We start from the raw sequence: 12,175 nt of genomic DNA, 5'->3' as shown, positions 1-12,175 counted from the left end.
TTTAGTGTTGCTGGTCAAGCGTAGGATAGTGGCAAGTGTCTCCAACCCACCTACGAAAAGGGAAACAAGGAATAAAGATTAATTGGGTCGAGATGGAGGTCACAAATTTAAAAGACTTGATGATGCAAGTCTTGGCCTATACATGCTAGTGGGTAGATGTCCAACATCAGAAGTAGAAAGAACAAAATGTGCCATTGACATTTGACTTGGAAACAAAAGTGGATGATGAAGAAGATGCAAGCGCAAGTGGAAGCACTTCTCAATCAACCCACTCAAAAGGTTCCAAAAGAAAGGAAGATCATGAAGAAAGAGAATCATCAAGAAAAAGACATAAGTTAAATTCCGGTCATCCCTCTAGTACTTTTTCCAGGTGTGAAGAGGAGATGAATCCAAATGAAGGACATGAGAACCAAGGACTTGATAAGGGTTTGAGTCATGAGGTGAATGAATCCATGGAATCCACAATTCAGAATGATAGAAGTGAAAGGCAAAATAAAGGAAAGCTATCACAAGATCAAGAAGATCTCGCTGCTCACATTCAAGTAAGTGATGAAGATAAAGGAGAAGATAATGATGAGAAAACTTCCCCTTCTAGAGATGAGCAATTGCCTGAGAAAACACAAGTGGGAGAAGGAAGATCATCTATCCCTGCATGGCTTAGAGAGAGGCTTGCCAGAGAGGTGATAGCAGTGGATGAAGAACCAGTAGGTGACTTGGATAGTCTCCTAAACCGAACTCAAGAAATCACTGAGACGAAGAAGGCAACCAAAATGTCTAAAGTAATAAGGGATGATACAAGTTCTCGAAAGATACAAATCGCCACTCCCATGGTTGATAAATTTGAAGATGAAATCATAGCAGAGGAATATGACATGGAAACTATTAATTTGGGTCCACTTACCACTGAGCAAGCATTGGGTGATATGAATGATTCGGTAAAGACAGTTCATGATATGCTTAGGATGGAAGTGGAAAAGAATAAGAAACTGGAAAAAGAAATAAGTGCAGGGAGAAATTACTTCCAGCAATTCAAGGAACCATAAGGCAACATGATCCATCAGTTACACCACCACCATTGCTTCCTTCAGAATCAATGGATCATATGGAGAAGATAAGGAATTCAGCATGGCTAATGGATGCATGGATAGACAAATCCTTCAAGACAGCAAACAAATTCATAAGAGATGTGATGAAGACACTTGATAGAGTTATAAAAGTTATTGGGAGAACTCAAGCTCTCATGGAAGCATTTGACACGTTTGTCTACACTAGAGACATCACTATCCCAGTCTTGCAAGAAATGAGGAAGACATCTAGGCAAGTCTTGGTGAAGGAAGGGATAATGAAGGATGGGACATCACCGAGCTTTCTACATTGGGGAAGCTTGCTTCACATGAGCAAGGTCATTTATTAAGATATCAGTAATGGGTGCAATCAAGTTGAAGAAACCATTCACCTCATTCACGATAAGATCGTAGAAGTGGCACAAATCATTCTTGAAAAAAAGATAGATCCCGAAATGCATATAGAAACCAAGGAATTGGAGGAAAGAATAAAGGTCATCTTCCATGGAGCAGATGAGTAGATCACAGAGAAACAATTAGATGATATACATGCACTCATGGTACTTGTTAGCAAGACAAGAGATCTTGGGCCTAGATGGGATACTACCATCGTTACAGCCTTTGAAGAAGTCATCCATCTAGAAGAGCAATTGAAGAACCTACCAGCAGCTCCAACAACTGAGATTGAATGTATGATGACCAAGTTCATTGAATATGCCAGAAAGGAAAAGGAAAGAGGGAACAAAACTCTAGATGACAGCTTGATGTGATCCTATGTGGCAATTCATTTTAGTATTGGAGGATGCTTCCTCATTATTTGTGCCAATTGATGTCACTTTCTCATTGGTTGCTATTTTGATGATAATTATCTAAATCAAGGTTGCAAAACTCTGCGCGTCAGAGGTATACTCACAAGCACTCACGAACCCTAAACAGGTGCGAGTCACTTGCAGATATACTCGGTGCCGAGTATATGAAAAACTCATGGCGATTTTAAGAGGAATAAATCGCGGAAAATCACAAAAATAGGGGTAAAAAATCGGCGCGAAAAACAATATTAAGTTTTAACTTTAACAAAAACATAAATGCGTCTTTCATTTTCATTAAAAAAACGAGCGATGAAAGGCAGAAAAGACGACGCGACGAGGGTACAAATCGCAGGGCTTTTGATGCAACGAAAGGCGGAAAAGATGCGTGCGACTAGGGCACATCGATTGAAACAAGATTGCAGAGCAAGTTTTTTACGAATTTTTTTCAAACCAAAACAAGCAATTCGAATTTTTTTTGTCTACGATTCTGTTACAGTTAGATTAAATTTTAAATTATAATATAACAAATTATAAATAACAATTAGTGTTAATTGTTAACTATTATTTAGAAATAACAGTAATATAACAAATTATAACAATTTAAATTGTAATATAACAAATAATTATATTACAATTTAACAATGTTAACTGTTAAGAGTTAATTTGTTAATTGTTATTAACTTAATATATTTAATTTGTTGTAAATGTGTGTTTTTGAATAATATTTATAAAAAAAATGTATTTTCAAATGTTCGATAAAGTTGCCGAGTTTTGGCCAGTCCCAAGTTCTAAAAAAAAATTGGCCTTGCCGAGTCATTGCCGAGTCCGAGTTTTTCAACCTTGATCTAAATAGGTTTTTGATTGTATCAAACCCTAATTACGGTTTAGGTGGCAAAGTCTTAGCCCTTGATCTTCATTCGATCTTGACCATTCATTGTATTTGGGAGTGCTATATAAACTCCACTCATTTCATTTTTATCAAACCCTAATTACGGTTTAGGTGGCGAAGTCTTAGCCCTTGATCTTCATTCGATCTTGACCATTCATTGTATTTGGGAGTGCTATATAAACTCCACTCATTTCATTTGTAAAAAATTAGAAAGATATTAGAGATATAAAGAATAGGAAAGATAAGAGGACTTGAAGAATTGTTGCTATTTTTCTATTGGATTAATAAAGACATTGAATTTGTGGTGTTTCTATTCAATCCTTGAAGCTTCTCGCATGGTTATTCATTTTCTCAAATCACTCTTTCGAATTAGTTTAGGTACTTAAGATGAACGGTGTTATGTTGTGTTGATTCACGGTGAAACTCCTAATCTATACCACTAGCAATTTGTTAATTGCAAATTAGCCTTGCGTGGTCAACTAGAATCCTTGAAAGCACTTTAATTCAATTGCTATTCAATCATTGATATGCATTTAATTAATGGTGTCTGTATTTGGTATTGATCTAAAATTCACCTAATACCCTTAGAAGATTGCATTAGCCTTTGTGGAATAGTTTTCGCATGTCTAAGCAAAGACTAATTGAGTTTCACCAAAGTCATCCTTTATTCTTGCATTCTTAGGCATAGCTTAGTTTCCCTCAACCCTCATCTTGTGCACTTTTTTTATCAAACCAATAGATGTAGTAGTAAATAGAAGAGCTTTATTGCATATCATTTGTAAAGCATTCCTTCAAGTTAAGATATCCATCTCTTAAGAAGCACGTGTACGGCCCCTTGGAAGAACAGCAATCACAACGACCAACTGTGCTTATCCACACATCGTGACCTGACATTAGGAACCTTGGAGTCTTCCAATTGATCACGAAGTTTAGCATTTGGGAGGACTTTGTTCAAGAGAGTATAAGATACTTTTGGGTATTTTATTATGTGTTTGATTATGCCTAAAAAACACATCGACAAATACCAACGCCTTTGACCATTAAATTTACTTTAAATTGGTTAATAGTTTTAAGCATTTTGGCCTTCATCCCTTTTTCAGGATACAGATCACTAATTGTTAAGTTACAAAACTTAAAATGTTACATCTACATTGATTGAAATCTTCATCTTCATAGAAATTATCTAGGGTCATAACATTTGATGAAGTAGAAGCAACTGAAGATTTTCTGACCATATAATTTAGTTAAAGTATTAGAGAAATTCCTTGGAATTTGCGATAGAATGTGAATTTTTTTACTTTTCACAATTACACTTATACTTACTGTTGACCTTTAATGTGTGACCTTCTATGTTCTTGACCACTACCCAAAGTACTACTTTCACAAAATCTTTTATCTAGATCCTCACTTGTAATGTCCCCTTTTGGGAGTAATCCTAAATCTTGCCCTACAATCACAAGTTCAATTAAAATAAGAGACATAATATAGTTAGAATTATATCTTTACCAATAAAATGTCTTTATCAAGATAAACCCTAGTTTAGGCTCTACAATCATGTTAAGCAATATTTGAAATTAAATTCATAAGACCAATTATTTCTATTAGGGTTAGGGATCCAACAAATATAGATGCATATACATCAATAATAATCTTAATCTATTTAGATAAATCATGCAATAGCTTTTTGAACTTTAGAAACCAAGCATCAATAGTTCCATTTTCCATAATCAACCATAGAGGGTTTTGGAGAGGAAAACCACAAAAGGGTGCCCAAACACTGTTCAGCCCAATTAAGGCCTAGAGTGCACAACATCCAACTAAGACAACTTGCCCCTTGGCCCACAAATGGCAGGAATATCCAACTAGGACATGATAGAAGAAGAAAGGTTGTCCCCTCCAGAAGATGCTGAAGAGCTGAAGCAGTTCAAGAAAGACTCCCTCAAGGCTAGGAAGATCATAATTGAATCCGTCAAGAATCATCTTGTCACTGTCATATCAAAATTTGCGTCTGCCAGGGAAATGATCAAACACTTGGAAGGCATGTATGAAGTCAACAACCTCAACAGGGCTCTTGCTCTAAGGCAGCAGCTTCTTCACATGAAAATGAAAGAAGAAGGCTCAATCATAGCCTACTTCATAAAGATCAATGAACTAAAGGACAAGCTAAGTACTCTTGATTGTCAAATTTCAGATAAAGATCTTGTTATGATTGCATTAAATGGTCTACCTGATGAATGGGAACCATTCATTTGTAGCATTGGTGGAAGAGCTGATCGTACCAACTTTGAGCGTCTTCAATCTGATTGCATTGAAGAGGAATGTCGAATTGAGGTAAGAGGAAAACTCAAGAACTCTCACAAAAATGATAATCATGTTCTCTTAGCTAAATCTAGGAAATGTGGACATTGGAAGAAAGAAAAGAGAAGCAAAGATTTTAGATCCTCCTCCTATGATCCAAGGAAGAAGTCAAGAGATTCCTCTCACATTCGTTGCTTTATATGTGATAAGTATGGTCACTATGCCCGAGATTGTCAGAATGATCCCAAGGAAAGGGAAGCCAATTTATATGAAGTTATTGAACAAAGTGAGGATTATCTTCTTATCTCTGCTCTATCAAGCAATGTCCCTACGGACAATAATACTTGGATAATTGACAGTGGTGCCTCCAGACACATCTCAGGTTTTCGTGAGCATCTTTCAGATCTGATTGAAAAGGATACCAACCTTCATGTGGTAATCGGTGATGACGCTAGATACTCGGTAAAAGGCTCTGGCAGTACCTCTTTAAAACTAGATTCTGGTATTTCCTTACAACTCTGTGATATCCTTTTTGTACCTGGTATTAAAAGAAATCTTATTTCCATTTTTGCCTTAGAAGATAAGGGTTTGCAAATAGCATTTTCTGAAGGGAAGGTACTTGCTTGGTCTAAGAAATTTAATTTCAAAACTGGTCGTGTTATTGGAAATAGATGTGATAGTTTATATAAGCTTGCAGCTAATCCAATTCAAGCTCTCATCCATGAGGCCCCTGAATCATGAGAGCTATGGCATAGAAGACTTGGTCATCTACACTTTCAAGCTCTTCCCACTCTCGGTAAAATGGTTAAAGTTATGCCTAAACTTAGTTTATCTCATGATGATGGTTGTAAAGGTTGTGCAATGGGTAAGAATGTAAAGAACCCTTTTCTTAAAAGTGACAGTAGGACGAAAGAAAAGTTAGAACTTATTCATTCAGATTTATGTGGCCCTATGTCTGTAGCATCTCCTAGCGACTTCCTTTATTATGTTATCTTCATAGATGATTTCTCTAGGAAAACATGGATTTACTTTATTAAATCTAAAGAGTTTGAAGAAGTCCTAAACAGATTTAAAGAATTCAAACCTTAATTGAAAACACTACAGGGAATCGAATTAAATGTTTAAGATCTGACAATGGAGGTGAGTACACCTCAGGTAGTTTCTATGATTTTTGTGTTAAGGCAGGGATTAAGAGGGAGTTCTGTGTTCCCAACAATCCTCAGCAAAATGGAGGTGCTGAAAGAAAGAACAGGACCATTGTTGAAGTTGCAAGAGCCATGATTCATGATCAAGACCTGCAACCTTTTATATGGGCGGAAGCATCCAAAACAGTAGTTTACATTCAGAACAGATGTCCTCGTCGTGCTCTAAGGGATGTAACTCCTGAAGAAGCCTTTACAGGAGTCAAACCTGACATCAGCCACCTAAGGATATTCGGAGCCCGGTGTATGTTCATGTACCTAAAGAAAAACGAACCAAGTTGGATCCCTCTGGAAAGAAAGGTATCTTACTAGGATATAGTGAATCTTCCAAAGCCTTCAGGATCTACATTTCACGTCAAAGGTATGTTGAGGTAAGTAGAGATGTAACTTTTGAAGAAGATATTGCTTTCAAAAGATCTAAAGGTTCATTATCTGATAATAATGATATGGTGATTGAAAATCAAGATTCAAAAGTTGATACTAACCCTGAGATACAGAAGGAGTCCACTAACCTTCCAGATCAGGAAGTTCAGGATGACCCAGCAGAACCCATGGACTCTACAGATATACCTCGGGATATTGTGGTCTGCAAGAAGAGACCACTTTGGGTAAGAAACACGATTCAAGATGCTGAAGGATTTGTTGCTCCCAGAGGAACCTTTAGAGATAGCAGGAGACTCCAAAATCACACCAACTACATTTCCGTGATGTGTAATATCATTGAGTTTGAACCTCACAATGTCGAAGAAGCCATATCCCATCATGCTTGGAATCAGCCATGGATGAAGAGTATGGGTCTATCATCAAGAATGATGTCTGGGACATTGTACCCAGACCCAAAGGTAAGTCTGTCGTTTCTTCTAAATGGTTGTTTAAAATTAAACATAATGTTGATGGTAGTATTGAAAAATATAAAGCTAGGTTTGTAGCTCGTGGTTTTTCTCATAAGGAAGGAATAGATTATGAAGAAACTTTTTCCCCTGTTGCTAGATATACTTCTATTAGATCTATAGTAGCTTGTGTTGCAGCCAAAAGTTGGGAGCTGCATCAAATGGACGTTAAGACAGCCTTCCTCAATGGTGTCATTGAGGAGGAAGTCTATATTGAGCAACCCGAAGGTTATGTAATCCATAAAAGAGATTCTCATGTTTGCAGGTTGAAGAAAGCCTTATATGGGCTCAAACAGGCTCCTCGTGCTTGGTACGAAAGAATTGATAAGTACTTACTATGTTTAGGATTTTGCAAGAATGATGCTGATGCTAACATTTACTTGAAAATTTATAACGATAAGATGCTTATTTTGGTTTTGTATGTGCATGATTTATTTCTCACTAGTGAAAATAAATTAATCATAAGATGTAAGAAGGAATTAACCTCAGAATTTGAAATGAAGGATTTAGGTGTAATGCATTACTTCCTAGGGTTAGAAGTATGGCAAAAATCCAATGAAATTTTTCTAAGTCAAGGAAAATATACTATTGATATTTTGAATAGATTTAGAATGATGGATTGTAAACCCATGTATACTCCTATGGAATCTAACTTAAAGAAGTTAAGTGTTTCTGCAGCTAACTCTGATTTTGCAAATCCATCTGAGTATAGGCAGTTGATTGGATCCTCGATGTACCTAGTCAATACTAGGCCAGATATCTGTTATGATGTGAATGCCCTCAGTCAGTTCATGAGCTTACCTAAACTTCTTCACCTGGTTGCTGCCGAGCACATTCTAAGATACCTGTGTGGCACTATTGGTTATGGGCTGAAGTATTCACTTAATACCTCAATCTTATTGGAAGGCTACTCAGATTAAGATTGGGTAGGGAGTGTCAAGGACAGGAAAAGTACTTCAGGTATCTGCTTCAACTTGGGCTCTGCAGTGATCTCTTGGGCATGTAGAAAGCAATCTTCGGTAGCATTAAGCACTACAGAAGCTGAGTACATTGCAGCATCTATTGCATCCAGAGAAGCAGTGTGGCTTCGCAAGCTCCTTGTTGGATTATTTGGGCAAGCTACTGGTCCTACCACCATTCGTTGTGATAATCAAAGCTGTATAAAGATGTCAGTAAATCCTGTGTTCCATGACCGGTCCAAACATGTGGAAACACACTATCACTTCATTCGGGATTTGGTGCAAAGAGGCACCATTCAACTAAAGTACATTAGCACAGATGAACAGGTTGCAGATATCCTTACCAAACCTTTATCCAGAGTGAAGTTCGAATACTTTAGAGACAGACTTGGTATTGTGGAAAATGGAACCCTGATTGAGAGAGAGCTCTGATCTCAGTGACCCTACCTGCTGCACTTTGATCATTCTTTGCTTGTGTGCAAGAATGAAATGTGTCCAATCTATGCTTGTGTGTTAGATGGAAAATTGTAATTATGTAAAGACCCACTTGTGTATTACACTTTCTATGCTTGTGTGCTAGAACCATCCTGTGCTTGTGTGCTAGGTGGTAGATGTAATTCTATGCTTGTGTGCTAGATCCATTCTATGCTTGTGTGCTAGATGGAACTCTAAAGGTTCAGATTATGTATTCTCTTCTTCCCTAGTTAAGAGGGAGTGTTGTTTGTAACTAGGCAAGATGGGTTTGGATTGCCTTAAGGCAACATCTGAACCCATATAGGACTGGGTCCTATCCTAAAGGGGTAACGTGCCCCCAAGATAAGCTCAGGCCCTATAACTTTCATGCCACCCTAAAATGCTCCACGCCTCAAATAAATAAATTGGCGCCAAAAGGAGGAAGGCCGACTTGGATTTAACAAAGGTTAAAGACTCATATAAATAAAGTCAACTTGCAAATACAACTTCACTTCATATCACATGCAATCAAGGAACTATCTCTGCAATTAAAAGGTGCGAAACTTGAAGAGGATTGTGCAAACTTGTCCAAAGGATATAAGGCATTTTTGGTGGAGACTTGGTGTATCTAGAAGGGCAGATCTGATATACAAAAGAGGATCGGATCTGGAAAATCAAGGAACTATCTCTGCAATTAAAAGGTGCGAAACTTGAAGAGGATTGTGCAAACTTGTCCAAAGGATATAAGGCATTTTTGGTGGAGACTTGGTGTATCTAGAAGGGCAGATCTGATATACAAAAGAGGATCGGATCTGGAAAATCAAGCTAAGTATTGTATTTGTAAGTTGACTTTATTTATATGAGTCTTTAACCTTTGTTAAATCCAAGTCGGCCTTCCTCCTTTGGCGCCAATTTATTTATTTGAGACGTGGAGCATTTTAGGGTGGCGTGAAAGTTATAGGGCCTGAGCTTATCTTGAGGGCACGTTACCCCTTTAGGATAGGACCCAGTCCTATATGGGTTCGGATGTTGCCTTAAGGCAATCCGAACCCATCTTACCTAGTTACAAACAACATTTGTGACACTTAAATATATGAAAAGCAAAAAAACATTTTATTTTTAATTTTTATTTTATTTTATTTATTTTCTCCTCTCATGTACTCAATTAAATATTTTTAATTATTTAATGCTAATTATATATTCACTTCCACCTCTCAATTGCCACTCACTTTGGAGTTTAATCAATCGATTATGTCTATCTCCATCATGCAATCAATTAACTTTGTATTTATCTCAATCTAATATTATTATAATATTAATTATGGGCAATTGAAAGTGTCCCTACATAAAATCCACTTTTTTTCTCAAGAATAAGAATACGAATGAATATAAAATAAAAATATAATAATAAAAATTTGGTACTAAAAGCTTTTCTACTTTTGGAAAGAGTTTAATGGAAATTTAAAAATATAAAAAATAATAATATATTAAAACATAATAATATAATCATATTTTAATAATAATTTAATATTAATTACACTATCATAATATAATAATGACTTAATATTAATTACAATATAATAATATAATATAATTTTAGGTGGAATAAATGAACAAAGATGATATCTTTCGGTGTACTTTATCTATATTCTTCTAAAGATAGGTATGCTAGTTTACTTAAGAGTGATTTTATTTTACTTTAAAACTATTTAAAAAACATTTTATTTTTATTTATTTAAGAGTTATTTCACAATTTTTATGTCTTTTAAATATATGAGGATTGTTCTTCAGTTTTCATGTACACAATCATGACATACACTCTGTGCCTTGCTGCCACTTTAGTATGCCTCTCGGCATAATTAAAGTTATATTTAAAGTATCTCATTCAATTTTCCTTACTGAGTGAATGGAGACAATGAAAATAAATTTATTTATTTCAAGTAAATTCCTACATATATGATACCCTTAGTTCAGAAAAAATGCTTCTTGATTGGTAGGGTCTACATAGAAGTCACCAACGATAAAAATTAAATTTGTCTTTTTTTTGGACTAGCTGGTAATAATAACATTAACTTTAGTTTTAATTATTTGCCTTTTTTTTCCTACTGCACATGCATAACCCCCTATAAATTTCCATGCTATAACCAAAAAATTTAAACAAACGACATTATCTATAAATAAATCTGCTGATAAATTGTTATGGATTTTCCATGTTTTATATGTTCTATCTATATAAATTTCTGAATTATTTTTCCCTGAACCTTTTTGAAGGTTCCAGATTTCAATAATTTGAACCGAACAAATAGAATTTCATAAACCTGATAACTATGTTATCCACAAAGGTCCAAAAGTGCTCACTATTTTCTTTTAGAATTGTCCGACAAATCCCCTTAACTCGGCAAATTCTCCCTTGAATATTATCAGATCTTGCAATGGTCTTGTTATTGTGAGTGATGGTGATGTTGGTTTTCCTTCTTCTCTTCGAACACTGATATGAACATATGATTACACCTTTCCTGGCTTGGTCCTCCTTTTGCTCGATTATTTATATTTCTACTTATATTTTACTGCTAGGAGTTACCTGCTTGGATTTACCTCTTCTTTCCGTGATTTTGTTGTTTAGAGTTTCTAGCTTTAGCCATAGCCACTTTTCAGTTTCTGGAGTTTTCCCCTATCATATACTGCTGTAACTGGATACATTTTATAGTTGTATTGACCTACTTTGGTCACCTTTGGATAAAATTAAAATTTCTTTTCCTGAATAAAAATAATTTCTTTCACCCAAACAATCATACTAATTTGTAACAAACATGAATCTTACAATGTCACAGCAAGACAAGATCAGAAAAGAAATCCCTTGCCACACTAGTTAAATAGTGACAAACTACAAAATATAGTATGATAAGAGTACCTTGCATTGTAGCTCATCAAAACTATCTGGGGTAGCACCTAAAATCCAGTTTAAAGAGCCAACATGAAATATGCGCCTTCGCTTATCAAGAGAATAGTAATTTCTTGAAACAAACACAACATTGTTTTCAATGTCTTTTTCAACAACATACCTGCAAACACCATTGAAAGAGAATTATTCTATAGAAAGTTTATTTATGCCAACAATTATAATAAAAACTCAAAACAAGTACATAAGAATCAGAAATAACAACTGTCTAAGATTATAAAGGGAAGTATCTCTTGAAGATCGAAACCAGCACCAAGTACTTTCAGGCACAATTATTCAGCTTTACCAGGATAGAAGTAGCATCATTTGAGAAAATTGGTGTATTTTATAATAGAAATCTGTACGTATCATCTACTAAAACGAAAGCTATCTACATGCAAAAAGAAATATTGTAACCAGCAGCATTTTGCGTGCCATTGTCATACGAAAACAACAGAGGTTAATGAATCATGATATCATATGACAAGTGTAAAAAATATTAGTGATGTGTAAAAAACTTGAATTCCAATTAGGCACATTGGGCAAACACTTGAACAGTTCAATATTTTCTGTGATTGAAATATTGGCATGGCTCTTGATGGTAACATAGAAATTGGTAGAATTTCAACATAGGAATAACATTAATTGGCATAGTAACTACATATCTGCAAGG

General features: G+C 35.5%; 1 protein-coding gene across 2 annotated transcripts in view; it reads right to left on the bottom strand.

Annotated features, from left to right (window-relative positions):
* Nucleotides 1-12,175, bottom strand: part of LOC131060360 (uncharacterized) — a 174,488-nt gene that overhangs the window by 9,336 nt on the left and 152,977 nt on the right. For both annotated transcript variants that reach the window (XM_057993540.2, XM_057993539.2), the window contains one exon: nucleotides 11,476-11,626. In XM_057993540.2, the coding sequence (XP_057849523.1) occupies nucleotides 11,476-11,626 (151 nt within the window). The remainder of the gene's footprint in view (nucleotides 1-11,475; nucleotides 11,627-12,175) is intronic.

Source organism: Cryptomeria japonica, chromosome 4, assembly GCF_030272615.1.
Source record: "Cryptomeria japonica chromosome 4, Sugi_1.0, whole genome shotgun sequence".
Lineage (NCBI taxonomy): Eukaryota > Viridiplantae > Streptophyta > Pinopsida > Cupressales > Cupressaceae > Cryptomeria > Cryptomeria japonica.
The sequence above is the reverse complement of the archived record's forward strand: the minus strand, read 5'-3'. Positions and strand labels throughout refer to the sequence as shown.